The sequence below is a fragment of the Epinephelus lanceolatus genome, chromosome 6 (genome assembly GCF_041903045.1).
Source record: "Epinephelus lanceolatus isolate andai-2023 chromosome 6, ASM4190304v1, whole genome shotgun sequence".
Lineage (NCBI taxonomy): Eukaryota > Metazoa > Chordata > Actinopteri > Perciformes > Serranidae > Epinephelus > Epinephelus lanceolatus.
This window is the reverse complement of record NC_135739.1, coordinates 27,854,336-27,876,310: the sequence shown is the minus strand read 5'-3', so window position 1 is coordinate 27,876,310 and position 21,975 is coordinate 27,854,336. Positions and strand designations below refer to the sequence as shown.

General features: G+C 41.1%; 1 protein-coding gene across 3 annotated transcripts; it reads left to right on the top strand.

Annotated features, from left to right (window-relative positions):
- Nucleotides 1-493: 493 nt before the first annotated feature.
- tdrd5 (tudor domain containing 5) lies at nucleotides 494-21,845 on the top strand. 3 transcript variants are annotated; one of them, XM_078168895.1, is made up of 18 exons: nucleotides 494-785; nucleotides 1,443-1,686; nucleotides 1,854-2,062; nucleotides 2,290-2,596; nucleotides 2,882-3,051; nucleotides 3,436-3,519; nucleotides 4,233-4,289; nucleotides 6,067-6,229; nucleotides 7,239-7,414; nucleotides 7,518-7,705; nucleotides 9,429-9,638; nucleotides 9,755-9,821; nucleotides 11,377-11,577; nucleotides 14,411-14,545; nucleotides 16,077-16,142; nucleotides 17,331-17,516; nucleotides 17,632-17,815; nucleotides 21,238-21,845. In XM_078168895.1, the coding sequence occupies exons 2-18, from the start codon at nucleotides 1,443-1,445 to the stop codon at nucleotides 21,303-21,305; spliced, it is 2,715 nt and encodes a 904-aa protein (XP_078025021.1). In that variant the 5' UTR covers nucleotides 494-785; the 3' UTR covers nucleotides 21,306-21,845. The 3 variants fall into 3 exon arrangements, with proteins under 3 accessions (XP_078025021.1, XP_033478372.2, XP_078025020.1); XM_033622481.2 differs by having other exon boundaries at nucleotides 7,500-7,705; XM_078168894.1 differs by lacking the exon at nucleotides 494-785 and adding an exon at nucleotides 803-1,013 and having other exon boundaries at nucleotides 7,500-7,705.
- Nucleotides 21,846-21,975: the final 130 nt, after the last annotated feature.

Sequence of the window (21,975 nt, the reverse complement as noted above, 5' to 3'; positions counted from 1 at the left end):
GTCACCAATTAACCTGCGTGTCTTTGGACTGTGGGGGGAAGCTGGAGTACCTGGAGAAAACCCACGCTGACACGGGGAGAACATGCAAACTTGCACAGAAGAGCTTCCTCCAGGGATTGAACCATATATATATATGTTTATTTATTAATTCCTTATTTATTTACTCACTTGGTTACTTATTGTTTGCATATTTCTTTGTTTATTTTCTTACTTATTTATTCAGTCATTTATTTTCTCATTTGTGTGCTTGTTTATTTCTTAATTTGTCCTTGATTGATATATTTTGGTTGGGTTTTTGTGTGCTGAATACTGAAATGTGGATTTTTGTGTCATACAATCTGTTACTTCAGTGTTTACATTGAAAGAGGTTTTTTCTGACTTGTTATTTTTCATGGTTGACTGTCAACAACAAATGTATTTTTTGTAAAATTCTGAATTTTTATAATGAAAAGATAATAATATTAACAATAATATAAGCAGTAGAGGGCGCTGCTGCAACTTCAGTGGAGACAGAGCTTGAAACAGTGGTTTCAAATATTCGAGTCCCGTTGTAAAGCCTGAATTTATATATTTATATTAATATTTACTGAGAGTGTGGAGAGGTTTTGGAGCATATAAGTTACTTTTTGACAGAAGCTAATTGTAGCTGTTTTCAGCTTTACTTGTGCTGCTCATTGCCGAACAACGTGTGTACGGCGGTGTGCTAGCAGCAGGTGTGGAGCGTGTGGAGGACTCAAAAGTTCAGATATCGTGGAAGGATGCGGCCGACATATTGAAGACTTAGGGTAAAGTTGTCGACTCAATATTTTCGGAAGAATTTGAACAAGAAAATACTGTTCAGGACCGTGTCTGTACTTAAACTGTGTATTAAATGCAGCGGCCAAACGTTGGCAGTCAACTATGCTAAATCTCCAGAAGGATCTGTGCTTCAAGATGGAGGCTAACGTTCGTGTTTGCTAATTTAACCTTTGAGTCACTTGTGGCTGGTGGCGGTGTGTCTGTGCAGAGCAAAGGTAGCTTGGCTAACGAGATTTTAACCGTGTTTATGGTGTGTTAACGTTATTTGAATAAGGTTATTAGAGCTATAATGGCAGTTTCACGTATGCCTGCTACTTTGGTAACAGTTACAGAGGGCAGAAAAGGGAGAGGTTCAATTCCCATGACCTCAACTGACATGATCACCATCTCCTTGCATTTGTGTCTGTGTTAAAGGGCAAGTCCCAGCGCCAAATTTAACCACATGGTTTTGTGTGGGTTTTTTTTAAAGCTATGCTAATTTAAAATGTATATGCAGCAAAATTGACTCATCAATTATACTGTAGCATGTTTAACCTCATGTCATCATTGTTGACTGTTTTTCTCTTCTCTGGTGTCCCACCCACCTGGTTGGGTTGTACTTACACTATGTTTTCTTTCATTTCTCCTCTTGCTGTGTTCTCCAGATGTCAGCAAGCAAAATGAACCAGCAAGACATTTTGGAAAAGCTGAAGAAGGATGTTCGTTCCTTGCTCATCTCATCTAAGATGGGCTTGGACCCTGATCGGCTCAGGAAAGACTATTGCACCATGTTGGGGCACCCCATGCCCCTGAAACAACTGGGCTTCAGGCACATCATGGATATGGTGAAGGAGATGCCTGACGTGGTGTCGATTAACTTCAGGCCAGATGGGAGCATATATTTAAAAGGTAGAGTCTATTTATTTGAGCATGTATTTCTCTCAGTTCAGCATTGACTAATAATAATAAACTAAAGCATAGCTATGTTCAACACATAAGTCCTCTTAAATATCTGCCTATCACAAACCTGAACAAGTTAAGCTTCATGCTCTCACCTTTATATGGGCGCCTTGCAGCTATTGGCGACGATTCCACCCGAAACATTGAGGAGCTCGTGGCTAAGCAGCGCACGTCTAAGGCCGACACGAGGAATAGGAGGGGTGTCAGCTACTTCTCGCCCCGCAACTCTTACCTGTCCCCCCAAGTGGTCCTTCCAAGAAGAGGTCGTGCTCCTCCAGCTGTTCCTGCTCAGCTGAGGACACAGCTTCGCTTACTGCTCTCCCAGGTATGACTTGAAGGTACTCCGTGAAGTTTTGTTTTCTCTAGCCTCATAATGTCTGAATTGTGTACATGAATTTTGCAGTGCACTATTCAAACGAACTCTGCAAAATCAGAGAAGAAGAGCCGTGAGTGACTGTTGTGCTTGTTTATTTATTTTTCTGACAAAATCATGGAGCTCTGTTACTGCAAAATGTTTTCTTGTTTCAAGTTACCATGTGCCCGCTCTTACAGGGTCCATTGAGGTTGTCTGACCTGGAGTCCACCTTCCTGCGCTGCTTTGGCCAGCCGCTGCGTGTCCACAAGTACGGCTTCTATTCCACTGGAGAGATGCTGGAAGGAGTGGCGGACCTGGTCCTTATCCGGCAGGGCAGGCAGGGCTCAGTTCTGAGCCTGAGGGAACATATGCTGCCCAGGCCGCTACAAAGACTGCTCAGCTCACCAAGGAGGACTGAGCAGATAAAGTCAGAATCGCCTACAACCGACAAGTCAGCCTCCAAAGGGCTGGACAACAGAGCTCAGCCACCAACAATACCCCCAGGTGATGCATTTACACATTTTGAACATCTTGCCAGAATTTATCCATACCCACAGCCTTTTCAAAAATGATTTAATCTGCCCAAGTTGCAAGTATTTGCTTAATGTTAATGGGGTTACTACAGCAGTAATGACAAACTAACACACTGTTCACACTCCACATATTGAATGATTTTATTGTGAGTTTTCAACAGAAAAGCGCTGAGTGAGGGTTTTTCATATTTTGTAGAGTTGTTATCTTTTGCACCAGTCTTAATTTTTAATCAACATTTGTGTTTTACTCCTGTAGTCCCAGTAAAGCAGAGTCCTCTGAACCAGCCTGCTGCTGAGACTACTCCGGGCCCTGTCCATAGAGAGACAACAACTGTCACTAACAAGCCACAGATGGTTGAGAAGAAGCAGGAAGCGGACACAGAGCTCTGCCAGGATGGACGGCTCTTTCAGAATCATGTCCTTAAGGTAATAAAACACTGTGTCTGCATCTTAAAGCAAGGCATGAGAATGTTAAATTGGGGGGGTTGAATATTTAAAGGTGCATTTATTCAATATTCCATCTTGTGTCTTACTGCATGAAACTAGATGCATGGGTAAAACAATTGGTGTATGAAAGTTCTGTGTATGTGTGTTTGTGTTGCAGCTACAGCTTAAAAGTCTTGTTTTGGCTACATGGAGCTTTGTTAAGCATTCAGAAAATGATTGGTCGGGATATATTTTGACAAACCATGGCAGAGATGCATCAGATACTTCAATATCACTGAATGGCATCATCAAGGATTATGGAGGGGAAGATGCTTTGTATGAAGTACAGTTATCTTTGTTCTTTCATCTTAATTTCCCTTTCAGCTAGAAAAGGAGCTTCGTCAGCGAATCGTGGAGAATGGAGTCGCTGGCACCATTAGCCAGGAGCTGAAGGACAAGCTACAAAAGGTCAGACTTCCTGCTAAGTTCTAAGCAGTCACTTACGCCGGATTTCCACTGGATGTGTGTTCGTTGCAGAACGGCAGCACTGGTTATCCGCTGCGTGCTCCGCCGTCCGTCAATACCCACCGGCTGTGTTTGCTGTGCGGAGCGGTGCAGCTCCGCCGGAAGACATCTCGGTGCACTGCCGTGATTAATATCTCCTCGTCCATGGTGTTAACGGGGTGAAATGACGTCTGAAAACTTCTGACCTGTTGACTTCAGGCCTGCCTCTGCCCATTATGTAGTTTTTAAGGTGTAGTGCAGGGAAATATGATCCGCCGTGAACACTGTGTATTTTGTTTTGAAAATTAACCGGATGTTTTATCGTGTTTCTGTGCACGACTTCCTGCCCAGCACGATCTGCTCTGTGCTGAATTGCTGCATTGTGCTCCGGCGTCCGGCAAAAATAGAAGTCCTGCGTATCTGTTGCGGCGGGCTCTGGACCGGGGAGCTGTGACGGAGCCGGAACGCAGCACAGCCGCAGCTGGTGGAAACACACACATTGACTAGTATTGAATCCTATTCGGCAGCGGAGACGCAACCAACACGCATCTGGTGGAAATAGGCTGTTAGTGTCACTAGTAATAACATGCCTCAAATATCATGGCTAGAATTATTCATGGTACAGAAAGTAAACAGGACACGTACTTACAAGTCTTTATGTTCATGACTCTCTACAGGTTGTACGTCAGACGAGTGGTGGAATATCTGTTCACGATCTGCCTGCTGAGTACAAGGTAAAAAAAAAAAAAAAAAAAAAAGTCATTCAGTTCTCCTGTTCATTGTCACACAGAGTACGGTTACATGATGGCTTCTCATTCAGAATGAAATAAATCTGAATGAAATCTTCCGGAATTAAAGTCTTTCCAGGTAGTTTACACGGGAAATATTCATTCCGAATGAGGGTTTACACGGGAGATCAGATTAATCGCCTTTTAATCGCCTGTATTTGGGTCCGCGCAAGGTTTGGGGCAGGGAAGGTTTCTGATTGGATAGGGGGCGGGGAGGATGTTACGTGTTTACGTTTACCGGAAGAAAACACTGTAGTCCTCGCTCTGGATAACAAGATCCTTGACAACGCTGTATTGAAGCAGCAGTAGACAACAACCTTGTTCTGCTAATGCTTCGTCTGTTGAGGAGGAGAAGGAAGGTAGAAGGTCGAAGAGGAGAGATAGATGACCATGCTGTGGTGAATGGAAACCGGTGAGTGCAACGAGTCCGACTGCTCTATCTCAGCCCATTGCTATGTGCACTATATACGTCATCGTGCCAGAAGGGCAGGTTAACGAGCATGCGCAGAAAGACTGGAATGAACTTGAAGAGGAATGAGTGTACACAAGTGCAAGAAATCCTTTCATTCAGAATTAGAAACGGAATAATCCAGCCCCTTTACATCGGATTGAATTTTCAATCGCATTGGCCATTTTCATTCCGAATTAGGTGTTTACAAGATCACTTTTAATAGGAATGAACTTTCATTCCGAATGAAAAGGGAATTAAACTGTCCATGTAAATGTACTGACTGTGACATGAGAGTTTAACGGTGCTTTCACACCTGTAGTTTGGTTTATTTGATGCAGGCCAAGGGGAAGAAAATGATACACTGTTGCATTTTCGTTCTGGTGCAGTTCCTGTTCACATTGACTTTTTACAACCGAACCAAAAAGGAGAAAACATAAAGTAATACAGACCGACAGGTAGATCGTTGATAGGACTGTTTTGGCGTTTGTCATCCTGCATCATCAGGACTCACATGGGGGAATCAGCTTCCACTGTCTGACAGAAGTTTTAGGGTGTTCTCGCATATAGTCCTTTTTAAATGCACCCAACTCAGTTCTCTTAAAGTGCACCAACAAGTAGACCAACAGAAAAGGGACTCAGTTCTCTTTCTGGTAAACTTCAGCTCTGATGGGACCTCAGTCCTCTTCCTGTTCACACTATAGCCTACATAGCTTTGTTTTCACCTTGACGTGGCACTGTAGTGTAATTATGCAGCCCCCTCGCTTTCAGGTGAACTTGAAACTGGAGGAAAACCTTAGCGTTTCTGTATGCTTAAGACTGTTGCCATTTGATGTATTCTACATTCCACATCTGGAGATGTGCAGTATCTTCCGTGGACCAAAGTACTCCTCGTCCTGCATCCTTGCAAGTGTTACAGGCTGACATGGTTTTGTCTGTTTTTTAAGTGAATTGCACCGCAGACATGAAACAAACTGAACTCAAACCACCTTGGTTCGCTTCAGAGGGGTCGGAGTTCACTTGGAGTGTTCACATATGTGCGAAAAATGCTGAGTCACTGCTCTGAGTCCACTTAGAGGGCTGAAAAGGACCAAGTATGAAAACACCCTAAGCAGCATTTTAAGACTTCTGACATGTCACAGAGAGCTCACGTGTTCTCACTCACATTTAGCTTCCCAGCCCTCTGATAATTATTAGAAAACAAGCTAACTAAACAGCTCAACTAAGCTGTTATTAAATCTAGATAATAATGAAAGATATTATTTTGCTCCTCAGAGGCTTTTTGGCGAGGATATTCCACTGCTGCAGAGCGGCTTTGTCAGTCTCACCGAGCTGGTTGGTGCCATGAGTGACACCTTCTACCTGAGACCTGTAGTGGGTGACAGTGGGCAACACTGGATAGTCATGGACATACAAGACAGTGATGCTACACATTCAGGTGTGTATGTGTTTAGATATCAACCGTCAGTATTACCCTAATCACTTCATTAGGTGTGGGATAAAATCTGTTGGGAAAATAATGGACATCCACCTTCTATAGTTATTTATCCACTACCAGTGTCCCACTAGGACACCTATCTTTGTTTGTTTTTCATAAATGCTTTTATAATCAGTGACCTATTGTAATAAATGGTGGTGTCTAGGGCTGTCAAAAAAATTTGAAGTTCGAAATATATTCAAATATATATTTTTTATAAGTTTGAACCTAAATTTGATCAATCGAATATCATTAATAATTAATTAATACTATTAATAATGTTGTATATCATGGCGAATCCCGTTTGGCCGGAAATGGCTCGCGCACAAGCTGGGCCAGAGAGGGACGCAGACCCCCAAATTCCACCGGATGCTTGTTGGTTGCATCTGCGCACGCAGCGGATAACTAGCGCAGCCGTTCTGCAACGGACACGCATCCGATGGAATTCCGGCGAGAGACGGAGGGAGAGGCGCCGACGGTGGAGTCCGCTGCGCCAACACCACCCACTGTGCTGTCCACGATGTGTGACCTGTTCAGGGAGACATACAGGGAGAGTGTTGCACCTGCTGCCTCCCTGCCTACCCTTTTTGAAGAAGAGATGAAACGTTACCAGAATGAGACACCACTACGAGCCGACCAGGATCCACTCTTGTGGTGGAAAACTACAGGTGCACTGAAGTATCCAAACATTGCGCGCAGAACGGGTGTTTTCATCTGAGTGTCACGTTCATATTGTGCTTATTTTTTGTGTTTTGTTTTGTTTTTTTTGTTGTTGTTGTTAAAAAAAAAAAATAATAATAATAAATTTGAATATTATTCAAACTGGACTAAATGAATTTGACAATATTCAAACGTCATTTCATGGTGCTTTTGACAGCCCTAGTGGTGTCTGAGATGCCATGCAACAAAGTATTCTTGTTCATCACTGTCTTTAAGTTAAGCAGGAAATGTATTTTTCTTTATTTTGTAGACTCAAAGGTGACCAAGAGATTTGCCAGTGGTGGGAAGCCGCCAGTGAAGAGCCACTATTTCAGCTGTGGAGAATCTCCTTGGGAAAGCGCACCGGAAGGAGATGATGATGATGATAAAGTCATCATAAGGAGGGAGGAGCTAGATACCAATAACATTTCCAAGACCCAGGAAATGGTTAGGCATCTTCTTTTTCATCATGTTGTTTTACATTACTAGGCTGTAAGGACAAGTAAGGACTGTAAGGACACTGCTGTCTCAGGTGTACCCTGTCATTCAGGTGCACTCCAGCCCTGCAGTGCCCCTGGATGCCCTGCAGAGTCAACGTCTCAAACTGCCGACACGCCACGGTGCTCGAGAGCTTGTAGAGGTCCTGGTGGAACAGGTGGAGACACCCGGACATTTCTACATCCGCTTCAGTGAGAGTGAGGAGGCCCGAGCTATGGAGGACATGATGATTGAGATGAGGTGGTGAACATGTTAGTGGTAGCTTAGTCAAAAAAATGACGTAATAACATTTCCTATACCCATTGCAGAATTGCAGTGTAATCAGTAATATAATGCATAATAATCTGATGGGCAGTTTAAATATCCATGTAAGTGTTTTCTAAAAGTGGGTATTACCATTATGTGAACCAAAATTAACTTGGTCATTTAGCTTGACCAACATTGGTTTGGAATAATAGATCATTCATTAATCGTATCTTTGAAATGTATTTCCTCAAATTTAGTTCGTCTAAGACTTGAATTTTTTTAAAGACAATAAAAAAGAAGAACTGAAAAGGAACTGAATTAGATACTGAGCACTCAACCCTTGTTTTAAGTTCAATGTAGGGCTGGGCGATATGGACAGAAATTCATATCCGTATTTTCAGGCTGCCTGGCGATACACAATATCTATCTCAGTTTTCAGTTGCAAGTCAAAGCCACATTTGAGATGTAACAAGCAGTTTTAAAGAAAACGGACTGCGATCAAAATAAAATGCAAAGACAGGTATTTCTTTTCCCTGTTCGAAAATATGCAGCTGCACAACAGTTACACCTCCAAAACACTAGTTGTTGCCGGGGTTTCTGTGAAGTGATGTAAAGTTTAGTTGATTCAGAACACACCTAAAACACACATTAAACATGGCTTAATAGAGACAATTTCAAACACAAGTACACAAATCGGCGTCATCATAACTCACAGCATTCACAGAGAAAGCACTTGTCTTTATCTGTACACATTTTTCCCCACAAATACAACATGCTAATGTTATTTGCACAAGCCTATTGCATTTTACATTGCATAAATTAGGCTAGTGGCTAGCGACCTTTTCCTCTACTCATTTGAAGCCAGGGACAACAGCAACATTTAACAGAGGTAACGTTACAGAATTCGGCTCCGTTAGATCTCACAAGGTTCACTGACAAAACAACTGTCTTCTACTAAACATGTTTTCCAAACAAATATAACATGCTAACGTTATTAGCACAAGCCTATGGCATTTTACATTGCAGAAATTAGCCTAGTGACAAGCGGAGATTTCCTCTGCCTGTATGAAGCCAGGATAAATCACACTCAAGACTTAAAATGCTATTTTGTGGAGGCTTTATTGTCTTCAATATTTATTGTTTCTCAAAAGCTTTGTTTCCACTGAGGGAAATGGTTTCAGCTTACAAAAACAGACAGAAGGTCTGCGTTGCTGTGACGTGTAGTTACATTTCTGTGGCGGTGCACGTCAGGCTATGACTTCAAAAAGTGTTGCTAAGGAACTTGTGAGTGAGTGGGGTGGAGCTGTGCGGAGAGTGTGAGAGGAGAAATGCACACTGGCATGCGACGTGTAACACAACTTGGCCCTATATCGATATAAATGGTGTTGTCTAAATTTATGTCTGGCTTGAAAATATATCAATATATTGTACATAGTTGTTATATCGCCCAGCCCTAGTTCAATGCAACAAGAAGTTTCAAGAAAAGCTTTTGAGGAGGTCAAATCATTTTCTGAACTGTCTAGAAGACAATATAAAACCAAACACAAACAGCATTTATAAAGATGAAGCTGGACCTGTCTGATGTGTAATAGTAAATAAAATGTAACCAACATTGTCTCAATGTAAACATTTACATTTTGAGTTTTCTGGTGCTTCTTACTGAGCAAAGACATCTTGTCTCTTGTATTATTTTTCTTTCTTCCTCTGTCACCTCCAGACGATGTTACACCTGCCCTGAGGTATCGGAGTGTTACTGCCTCCCTGAGCAATTTGTCAGACAGGGTCAAGTCTGCTGTGTGTCACCCAAAGGAATGTGGTTCTACCGGGTGGTGATCCATCGGATCATCAGCTCCACACAGGTCGAGGTGTACTATGTCGACTTTGGCGATATAACCGTGGTACAGACCACCAACCTCAAGTTCCTCAAGTAAGGGGCATCTCACACATTTAAGCAGTTAAACAATCCAGCTAGTACTACTGCTACAAACCTGATCAGTGTCTGTGGTTTGCTGTGCTCCCTACTGTTCATCTCTGTTGCCTCAGGTCATGTTATTCGGCTCTTCCAGCACAGGCTGTTCCATCATCACTCGCTGGAATTAAACCAACCACTGTGAGTCTGATAGCATATTTGATAATATGTTAAGTTACAAGGTAACAAGCTCTTCTTGTTTTTTCTCCTGACCAACCATATGCTTCACAATAGATGTATGTTCAAATGTTTCACAAGAAAGTAATGACGGCGCCAAAAATGGTGAAGTACTTTATTACTTTAAAAAAGTAAGCAAACCTTATGAGTGTTTTTAGAGCTGCAATGATTAATTGATTCGTTGTCAACTGTTAATCATCAACTAATTTGCTAATCAGTTTGGTGGATTTCTTTTAGAAAAGAAAAATTATTTGATTCTAGCTTCATAAATGTGACTATTTTCTATAGGGATGCACCGAAATGAAAATTTGTGGCCGAAGCCGAATAATATTAAACGCTTGGCCAAATACCGAGTACCAGATATTGTTGTTTAGTTTTTCATTAGTTTTTGCAGATGAACCCCCTCCAGATTAGTGTTGTCACGGTACCAAAATTGGATCCCACGGTACGAAACCAATGAAAATATCATGGTTCTGAGTAGTATCACGATACCACAGCGAAAATGAGGCAGATGTGCCTTTTGTCATTTATAAAAAGATACATCACTTTTCTATAATACATCAATGATATTTCAATGGAATAAATTACTTATTGACTTATTCCTACTTCAAAAACAGCATCAATGAGTGATTAACATAGGGGGGATCAAAATAAAAAATGAATAAAATAAGAATCAGCCAGCCACCCTCCTCCCCTGACAAGTCCCTTCATAAGTAAAGAACAGTCCCTAAAGTGCGGTGAGGTGTGTGGGCTGTGAACGGCTCGTTTCTCCTCTGACACGTCACATACCTGTGTTCGGCTGGCTCGGCTGTTCAGGTACTTCTGGGCAGTCCACACACCAAGAAGAGGATATTATTGGAGCCGACTTCTCCGTCGCCGGTAAGCCGATGGCCGCCATATTTGACAAGAATACAGTACTGTCTGTGTCTGTGACCCTCGTTCAACCCACAATTGATGGGATTCGCCTTTCGTTTCTGCTACTGGTTGAAATCTGTAGGCTGCTCGCACAGCATGTTGAATGATTTAAGCCTATTTTGCTCTCTCAAAACTATTTTTAGTCGCAAATGTGAGTGCGGTGACGGACAGATCGCCACACTGCCGACATTTTGCTCCACCCGTCACGGCACGCTGTTTGATTGCGTTATCAAAACGCCGCTATTATTCGGCCTTGCTTTTAACATATTCCACCGAATGTGTGTTTTTTTGCAATATTCGGCCGAATATATTCGGTTACCGAATATTCGGTGCATCCCTAATTTTCCTATTTCTTTACTCCTTTATGACAGTAACCTGAATATCTTTGGGTTGTGGACAAAATAGGACAATTGAGGACATAATTTGGGGCTTTGGGAAACACTGATCAACAATTTTCACTATTTTAGCCCCAAGTGTTTTATACTTGCAGCTGCTCACATTTTTGCTCCTGCATGTGTGAGTGGTTTCAAACAGTCAAGCTGCAGATGTCACAAAATGTTCTGTGACTTTAATCTATAAGAGTGTTGTGGTTTGCCTCTTGCAGGGCAGCTGGACAGCTGAGGCCAAGGCCTCCTTCTTGAAGCTGTGCTCCGATCGCACCCTGGTGGGTGCTTTGGATTGTTACACCGGAGATGTGCTTCAGCTCTACCTGTGTGACACACAGACTGATGTTGACATCTACATCCACACTGTCCTGCTGAGCCAAGGCCACGGGACAGCCTGCAGCCCTGCAGCCAGTGCAGCAGTAAGTCAGGCACACAAACCTCTTTTTACCATGGTAGTGATAAATATCATTTTCTTAATGGCTGGCAGATGTCTTTGAAAATATATTAAAGATACACCAGCACACCTCAAACATCTTTGTATGTAGTCAACAGTTGAAGGAGCAGTTGGCTTACGTGGCATCAAGTGGTGAGGATTACAGATTGCAACCAGCTGAAACTCATGTGCTAAACATGAACTCCCAGTTAGGATTCCTTAAGTATTCATTGTTTATGAGGTTTTTACCAGGAGCCAAATTATCCACAGAGGTCTCTTCCTCTCCAACACAAATGGACCAGGTTGGGCGTCAGTGGCTTAGTGGTAGAGCAGGCGCCCCATGTACAAGGCTGTTGACGCAGCGGCCCGGGTTCGAATCCAGCCTGTGGCCCTTTGCTGCATGCCACCCCCCCTTCTCTCTCTCCCCCTTTTACGCTTACCTGTCCTTTCCATTAAAGGCAAAAAAAAAAACCAAATGGACCAGGTGATTAAAAGATATCGCAAACATCAAGTATAAATTGTTGTGTCATCTTTTAAAGTCACCAGTATGACACTCGCATTGGCATTTTAGTTCTCCTGCTCTCTCCTATGGCTCTCTCCCTCTCACAGGCACACATACATAAAGAAAGACTCACAAACACGATACTTCACACACACTCCTCCCATTCAGGCCATTCTGTCCTCTGTGTGAACAGGTGAACCGTGTTTTTAATCACTGCTTCAGACGGCGACTATTTTGCAATCACTGAGCACCAGTGAGACTTGTGTATATATAAATATATGAACTTTGAGAGCTGTTAGTTTGTTTCCAGTTTCCAGTGAATAAATCATCCACATTTAACCTCACTGCTATAACAGTTTACCTTAATGACTTTAACGATAGTGTGAGCAGGTGATGTGTGTTTTTTGTACCTGCAGGGCTCCAAACTGCAACTCATAGTTGCATTTTGCGAACATGGAGCACCATTGTGACTTGCAAATGCTATTAATATATGAACTGGATAGCTGTTCGATTGTTACCCACTTACAGTGAATAAATCCTCACGTTTAAAGGTGCTACGGTAACAGTTTCACTTTCTGCTAACTGCTCAAAACAAGTTTGACCGGAAGCTTCAAGTTCTCAGCAAAAACATCTACACATTGGGCCCGAGGCGATCCGAGTGCTTTAAAATAACGGCACCAGTGGTTCCGCTTTGATTAATTATAGCAATACTTTTTTTCTAACGATATTTTATCTTTTACTTACATTACTTTATTTAACTTTATTATAACAGCGTTTTATTAAACTTTATTATATGACAGTAGCTAGTTTATTTAACGTCATTGTAACTGTAATTCTTTTAGTAATTTTGTAGTCTACAGTAGTTTAGAGGAGATTTCAAAATATTGAGAAATATATTGTGTATTGCGATATAGCCTAAGAATATCGCAATATTTTTTTAAAGCCATATCACCAGCCCTAGTTTAATGTTTCACATGGGTGTTTCTCCAAGCTGTTTTGGTCCACAGCAGATGGGCGACTAGCCCAGCACTGGCTAATAGGTGCTTACCTCTTTGTCTGGTAACTTAAGATCCAGATGTTTTAGAGATTTTTAGCCAGAACTGAACTATTGTTTAGTGTTTTTCTGACGCTGCTGCTCGTGGAGGGGTTGCTGACTATGTTGGCTGACGTGAAAACATGATGGGCCCTATCTAGAGCCAGTGTTCAGCTACTGTAGAAACATGGCAGTGCAACATGGCAATCTCTGTAGAAAGGGTCCCTACGCAAGTATGGAAAGTATGGAAAAGTATGGAAATAAATTTGATCAATTTCCAGGTATTAAAAAGTATGGAAAATGAAAGATAAAGTATGGGAAAATATTTATGTTTCCAGACTATTACCACTTTTCTAAAATAGAAAATTAGGTATTTCCAAAAATAAATTAATCAGTCCGGATCGTGTTTTATGCCGGGCCAAGCACAGTTTGTGTGAGAGCAAACGTCTCAGAAAACATACCACCCCTTTTACCTGATTAACAAGTGGTACGTCCAGTCCACTGCCCCATGACCCTCCTCCAGCCCCCCAGGTATCAAGTTTCACTCCATCACTGCACCTTCGACAAGAAGACGAGTTTCACGTGGTTCACAATGAGTAGATGCAAGTTTTTGGATGGATGGCTTGACAATACCGTATATAAATACTGGTTGGCCAAGGATTCCCAATTCACACACACAGCTAGATGCAAGCTTTGTGTGAAATCATTTGACATCGCCAACATGGGGGAGAATGCGATTCTGAGCCATATGAAAGGAAAAAACACTGACGTCTCATTACTGCATCGCTTGCACCCAGAGTCCCAACCTTTTTGCCTCAGCCCAGACATTGAACTTAGTTTTTATTTGCATGCCATTATGGTACGTGGCTATAATCGCCTGTTAAGAATAATTAAATATGATGTGAAATATGATACACTGATATATTTACTCAGATGTCGCATATTCTCTGAAAAAACAAAACAAACAAACAAAAAAAAAACGCAGAGAAGTCTGGAAATTAGGATATGGAAAAGTATGGAATTTTGAAATTCCAAATGTGTAGGAACCCTGTGTAGACGAAAACCCGCTCACTACGCAGATACAAACAGGTTACTCTAAGGTAACAATACACAATTATTCTTATTTTCAGGTGATTATACTGTTAAAAAAAGACTACAGACTTGTTTATATAACAATGGTATGAATACTGAAATACTGTGTATATATACTGTTGATATATGTACGTGAACTTTACACCCACTTCTAAGTAACTTGTACTGTGTTCTTCCTTTTTCTGTCCTTAGCTGTGTGTCCAGCCCCGACCAGTGAGTCTCTACCTGGGTGAGGGAATGGTTGACCTGCCAAAGATAGAAGAGGTGGCCATTTTATCCCCAAAGCAAGCAAGCATACTTGAAAGGTCCATGTCAGCTTCGCCAAAGGTGCGCACACACACACACACACACACACACACACACACACACACACACACACACAATCTTTGAGGTTGCAGTACAGCCCAACAAAACAATAGTGTCAGTACTGTTTGTGGTGGATTTGCAGCTTTATGTCTGAGTTGTATCCATGAGTGCACTCTCTTTGTCTCTTCTCTCCCTCCCCCACTCACTTTCTCTTTCTCACCCATTCTTTTAATGTTGGTGTAAAGCTTTTATTCTCCACTGTCCATAGCTCTTATCTTAGCAGCCATACTGTCACTGCTGCAGGCCCACGGCAGCACCATACACCCTCAGCACACACACTGGCATACATACACACACACACACACACACAGTCCAGTGTACAGTACACACTCACATCAAACACACACACATCCTCTTAGCGAAAGGGGTGGGTTCCAGTCCAATGCTTCTTAATGTATAGTCACACTGTTTGGAAGGTCACAGCTTGTTGTTGGCCAATAAATAAGATGACAGCCAATCAGTGGGCTGTTTAATGGATATTGGATTACAAGATTGTGTCACCCTTATGTTAATGAGTGGATGGTTGTTAAACTGAGCATATACAGTAAGGGAGGAGATTTCACAGTGTATATAATAAAAAATATACTTTTATAGGCAGAGATGTAGCTAGACCGAGAAACAGTGGCATGACAATGAAATGATAAAGGAAACAAACAGAACAAGGCTACAGTAAAACCCCCTGTTGACTATTTTTTGAAATGTGCTTGTATGTTGTATCATGTCTGGGAGGGTTTACGTCTGTAGTTTGTTGTTCTCTCCCTGCTGTCTTATTCACAAGTAGTAGAAATAATGTTCATAGAGACTGAAGATACTAATGTGCACTAGTTCTGAAATTACATTAGAAAGATTCAAATTTAAAACTAACTTGAGCCATGGTCTATATGAAATGTGTGTCCAGCTGATGAATTTTCAAGTCTTTGAGCAAAATCTAACACTGTGGTGTTTGTGCTCTTTAACATTATTCAGAACGTTTTCTTTGTTTAACCCAACATTGCAACATGCATCATTACTTTGATGTGAACATGAGTCATTAATCACACATCATCTGCTATGTCTGAGATACCCTTTAGACTTCTCTTATATTGTTATTTATACAATATATGTAATAAATAAAGGTCTAAATAGGAGCTTTATTGAAAATATGACCTTTTCCCTGAAGGTTAAGGTTTTATTTAGTTTATTTAAATGTCTTTATTTCACTAATATTTTCCTCTGATGGTAATGAGGTGGCCATTTCAAGAAACCCTGCAGTTCTTGGAACAATATCTGAATTAACATGGTGATATATCTAGTGCAATGAATAAACAACATTTATGTAGACTAAGATAACATACTGTTTTATGTTTATATATAAAATGCCGCCAGCTGAAATCACTGACAGTGTGCCATATTAGTGAATGTGCGTGTAGAACATACAATCAAAGATCTGTACATTAAAATTTGCTATTGATGTATGAATCTGAAGGAAACAGGAAGCTTCTTGTTGTCTCAGGTTGAAGACATGGAGCAGCCCGCCCTGGAGTTTATTGAGGAAAGTGACGTCAGCCCCCATACCCAGGTATGACCACCTGACGCTGACCTTGTCCACATCGACACCACCTCTGCCTTTATTCCATGTCTTTGCAAAGCTTAGATGCTTTGAGTCTGTGTAGCACTTCACCATGTTGCTGGTTTGTTCCTTCATCATCTGTAGTGCAGCAGTAGCAGAAATCTTTAGGTTAGGTTTAAGTGATAATGAGTGTACTCCGATACACATTTATAACCTGTGGAGTATGGTTCAGATTATTGTTGATTCACACTGCTTTTTCTACTGCAGTCATCTAATTTAAATAAAGGTTAGTTGGGTAAAATGGATAATGGTAAATAGTGATGTTTGTCTGTACAGTGGCATGCAAAAATTTGGGCACCTGTTGTCACAATTTATTTTACTGTGTATAGTTAAGTAAGTAGAAGATGAACTGATCTTCAAAAGGCATAAAGTTAAAGATGGAGCATACTTTTCAACATTTTAAGCAATATTAGTATATTGTTTTTTACAACTTTAGAGTGAAAAAAGGAAAGGAGCACCATGCAAAAGTTTGGGCACCACAAGACATTTGAGCCCTCAGACAACTTTTACCAGGGTCTCAGACCTTTATTAGCTTGTTAGGGCTATGACTTGTTCACAGTCATCATTAGGAAAGACCAAGTGAAGCAAATTTCAAAGTTATATAAATACTCTGACTCCTGAAACCTTGTACCAGCAATCAGCAGCCATGGACTCCTCTAAACAGCTGCCTAACACTCTGAATGAAATAAAATAATTGATGGCCAGGAAGATGAGAAGGTTATAAGAAGATAGCAAAACGATTTCAGGTAGCTGTTTCCACAGTTTGTAATGTAATTAAGAAATTGCAGTTAACAGGAACTGTGGAGGTCAAGTTGAGGTCTGGAAGACCAAGAAAACTTTCCGAGAGAGCTGGTCGTAGGATTGCTAGAAAGACAAATCAAAACCCCTGTTTTTAAAAGATTGAAATAAAAAAATAATCTTGATCAAAATATTTATGAAAATTTGGCATCTTTAACTTTGTGCTTTTTGGAAATAAGGTCTTTTTTTTAACTTGCTTAGCTATACACAGTGAATGAAATTTTGACAAGGGGTGCCCAAACTTTTGCATGCAACTTAGGTGGACTAAAAGATTTTTACCAAAAACAATAGCATGAACAAACACCACCTAAGTCTTGTTTATTGCTGTGTCTCATTCAGGGTGTGGACGGTAACCTGTTCGAAGCTTTACTTAATGATCAATCCTTCAGCTCCAGTGAATCGGGCTGGGTCTCGACCATCAAATCGCCTCCTGTCAGCCCCTCCTGCCCAACCTCAAGCCCTCTTGCTCCTTTAAATTTATTCCAGACCCAGACGACCCCAGCTCACTGTGAAGCTGATCTTAAAGTGAGAAGACATCAGTTTTGTTTGGTTTTTTGAAAGCAAATGACTTGCTATGGTTTTTTGAAAGCATTTTAAAACACATATTTTGTTCATTAATGACACTAAATTCTGTTCTCAGACTCTGAGCTTGACTCCTCCACCAACTCCATCCAGCATTCATACCAGCTCCCACTGTGCGACACCAGAAGAGGAGCAGCACCGGCCTAAAGTAGCTGCCCCCTTGTTGGTTAGGCCACCACCCATCCTGAGGACTCTTAGCCTCCACACCCCAGACCTGGGCCGAATCCAGGACTGCACTCAAGGTACATATACACACATACCAAGTTACTTTGTGAGAGAAGAAAACAGTGTGTACATTAGTCAAAATCTAAAGCATCCAGTTTGCTAAAGTGTTAAGACTCAAAGTGAGTAACTGCAACAGATTCATATAAACAAGACTAGGTTAAAACACAGTATATTGCAGGACCATGTATGAAGTGCTAGAGGGCCTTACATTTGAAACAAGGAAACAGAAAGCAGTGGCCTATACTCAGTAATGGACTTTCACCATGACTTTTGATTACAGCGTGGTCTCTTTATGCATGCATACACTGGCCCCACTGCAGTCCAGCTCTATAATTCATGTAAATACATGTTAGTAAGAAGAACAGTACACTTAGACACCATCACACAGCAGAGGGGACCTGCTTTCTCCTGAGCTGCACCCACCCTTTTTGCTAGATTAACACAACCCTCCCCTCTTCAGCTCCAGTGGGGATGCAAGTCCTCGTGTAACTGGTGGAGGCTGTGGAGCAGTGAGCCACTAAAAGAACAAAGTTTCACTGCTATTCATAGTTAGGAAAATGTCTTGTTGGTGCTGATTACCAAAAGAAGAATTTTGTCATTGTGGCAGCACCTGTTCCGAAGTGCAACACAATAATATTTAAATACATTTAGGACTCGTGTCATACAGACACCACTGTTCTTAAACTTCCCTCTGTCCAAACTTGATGGATACTAGCATGCAAATCCACCATGCTTTAATGCTAATGTTACAGTGGTTACTGAAAATTAGCTGCACAACGCTGTCACTCATCTGATGATAGCAATATGCTTTCCTATGCTGTGACAAGAGTGTGTCGATGAAGCATTAAAGGGCCAGTGTGTAAAATGACGACAAGGTGAATGTTTATTTAGAAATCTAAACCATGTTACGATATTGTAATGAATCACTCACGAGCAGGAGACCAGAGTAGCGTTCGGGAAAAAGGCCCGTTTATTTGAGCACTCCAGAAACTCCGGTAACACTCCAGGGGGTAAAAGACTCCGTCCCAAACTCTGACTCTTCTAGCGTAACACACACACACACCATACACACATACTTGTTTACCATACCGAGTGGGGACCCCCCTCCCCTCTCTGTGTATAAAAGCATAATTATAAGGCTACGAAAACCAAACAAATTTTATTTTATAGCGATTATACACTTTTATAAACATATTAATGGGTAGAATATTCAGATTCAGATTGACAATAAACCATGCCAAATATTACACACTGGCCCTTTAAGTTGTTAAATTTTACTCATGTAGCACCTGTCTAGTTAGCAATCTAGCCTGATAATTGTACCTTGGTATTGTGCTACACTGGTTCCTGAAAATGAGGAATACAGGGCTGTCAGCATCCATGGCAGCCTATCATCAGCTGACAGGCTGACAGAGCAGCAGCTGACATGTCCATAGTCAGTCTGACCAATAGTGTAACTTCATCACAGACTTGTGCTGTTTGATTTATTGTGAAGCTATTTCAATAAATATATTTATTTCCATGTGAATTTGTTGAAGTGCAACTTTTGTAGGTGTAGTATTGTTTCTGTCAGTTTGCAGAACGATAATATTGTGTAACAGAAGTCCTAATGTACATGCAAAGGCTTTTTCCTCTCTCTTGCACACACACGCTCTCATTTTCTAATATGATTACAATGACCTTCATTAACCTGCACATGCAGAGAGAGAGAGGGAGAGAGAGAGAGAGAAGCCTTCAATGAAATTAGACTGTGTCCATGGTTGCAGAGAGGACATATTGATTTCCATCCTGCTGCTTGCAGTGGTGGATGTACCTGCACTGAGAACCTGACACGGATTCAATTAGACCTGTTACCAGAGCTATTTGACCCAACAAGCTGCTTTCATTGCATTGCATTTGTCCTGATATCGATACACTGCTGCTCCACCATGCCTCTGCTCGCACAGTGTTAATGAAAAAAGCAAAACAAAGTGGGTCAAGGCAGATTTATCTACAAATCGCTTTTGTGAACTGTAGCGTTGCAAAGTGCTTTACACAGCTGTGCAAATACAGATAAAAACACAAGATAGAAACAAGAATTAGTACATGACTGATTAGAAGATATGTTTGAGTGTGTGTCCTGAAAACGTGACGATATACAGATGACACACTTTAACAATCTGCTGATGATATTCCCTGTAGTTGGTAGAAATGTTTCCCCTTCATACTTAGATCTCATAGAAGTGTTTTGTTTCTCAGCACGCCCTGAGACTTGTATGCCAGCTTTCCTCGGAAACCTGACATCGCAGAGACTTGACTCAGTTTTTTAAGAAAATGTACACTGTTGCTTGCAAATGCAAAGTCGGCACTTGTCCCTTGTCACAATTCTGTTGTATCTCCTGATGCAGCTCAGTTTGTCTGCTCAGCATGTTTGTGATATGTTAAAGGGTCAGTGCTCGCCCTGTTGTTGAGCTGCTCCTTAGAAAAAAACCCCACTGTGGAATCTCTTCAGAGTATGGAGCAAGACTGAAAGTTGATGATTTCCTGGGTATATTTCCTGAGTTTTTTAATCTTGGAAAAATCTTGGAAGCCTAAAGAGCAACTTAACATGGGCTGAGAATTTCATTTTTGATGAGCTCCAGTAGTTGGAGTGCCTGCTTTGCTGGTTAAATGTTCCAATGTATTTAGGGTGTGCTAGGTTCACGTCTGGGTTCAGGTCCAATAGAGCATAGTACTGACGACAGCTCACAGTGGGGGTGTTGAGAGATACAGTTCTGATTGGCCCAATTGGCCCACTGGGTTAGGGCTTGGTTGGGCTGTAATACACCCCCTAGGCTAAAATTGGGTCAGGTTCTCATCAGTTGTTTTTCTTTATTCCTCCACGCGGGGGATAGCCATGGCCAGAGGCATTATGTTTTGAGGTTTTCCGTCCATACATCTGTCCCATTCTCGTGAGTGTTTTTTTTAAAAAACAGTGTCAAATTTGACACAACTGTCCACTTGGACACAAAGGTCAAGGTCATTGTGACCTCATCTGTCTCATTCTTGTGAAAGTGGTATTTTTCAGTCAAAGATGAAACAACAAAGATATCATAGGTTTTAGTTTGACTTGCTGTGCCTGCCCCATTGACTTCAATAGAACTGACCCCCAAAGTCTGGCACCAATGCACCAATTTCTAACGTTGTCACTGACGTCATGACCTTTACTTCTTTTATGGTTTGCTTGCTTTTATTGAGGAAGTGACTTCCTGTGAATCACAGCTGAGCTGACAGTGCTCCGTCACCAGTGAGGAGCGTCACTACCAAAAGCTTCTGATTCATTTAATGACCATGGTGATTCAGTGTTGGCAGTTCAGTTTAAATATCTGTTGATAAAGATTTGTTCATACATATGGTGAACACGTCTAACAATAATACCTTTGTCTTATGTTCATATTATGTTTTTTATTCTGTTGTCCAGCTCCACCAGTTTCTCCATTCCACCTGCACAACTCTGGCATGCTATTTCCTCTGTTTGGGGCCAGGTAGGTCTCCTCCTGCCTCCATCATCCATTTAACATCCAGTCCAACAGCCTGAATGAGTCAAAACCCAAAGGAAGGAACATTTATTCCTTAATAACTGTGACTACTAATAAAAAGTAGGGACATTCTTTGAGAATCCAGTTTTGGAATCACTTTGTCAACAAGCACTTGTGTTATTTACTAAGTTAATTTTAATCTATGATAGATGAGTTAATTTGTGTGTTAGGCTCTGTTAGTTAGTTTGATATTGGTGTAATTATAAAACTTTCTTAACAGTTAAGTGTTGGAAGACAAAGAATTCAGGAAATGGATGGCTGTTCTTTATAAATGTGAATAAGCTTGTGAATTCTTTTTGTTTTTAAAAACTTTTTCGTTGTGTTAAATGCCATCAAGATGTCTATAATATGTTTATAGTGTGATTTAATTTTCTTATACATATTAATATTACTGTTCTGGATGAGGTTAAAACATTTCAAAATACTGTTACAATGAACATTACAGAAAGTCATGACAAATGTAATTTTATTTTGGGAAATAAATCTTATTTGAGAGAATATTTTAGTATCTTTACTTGTGTCATATGAGACTTGGTAGTGGGTTTTAGTAGTGGAGGTTTCTTATTTTCTGCTGTCTTCTTTGCTGAGGGGATTCTGTGGTTGTACCAAATGTCATTTTT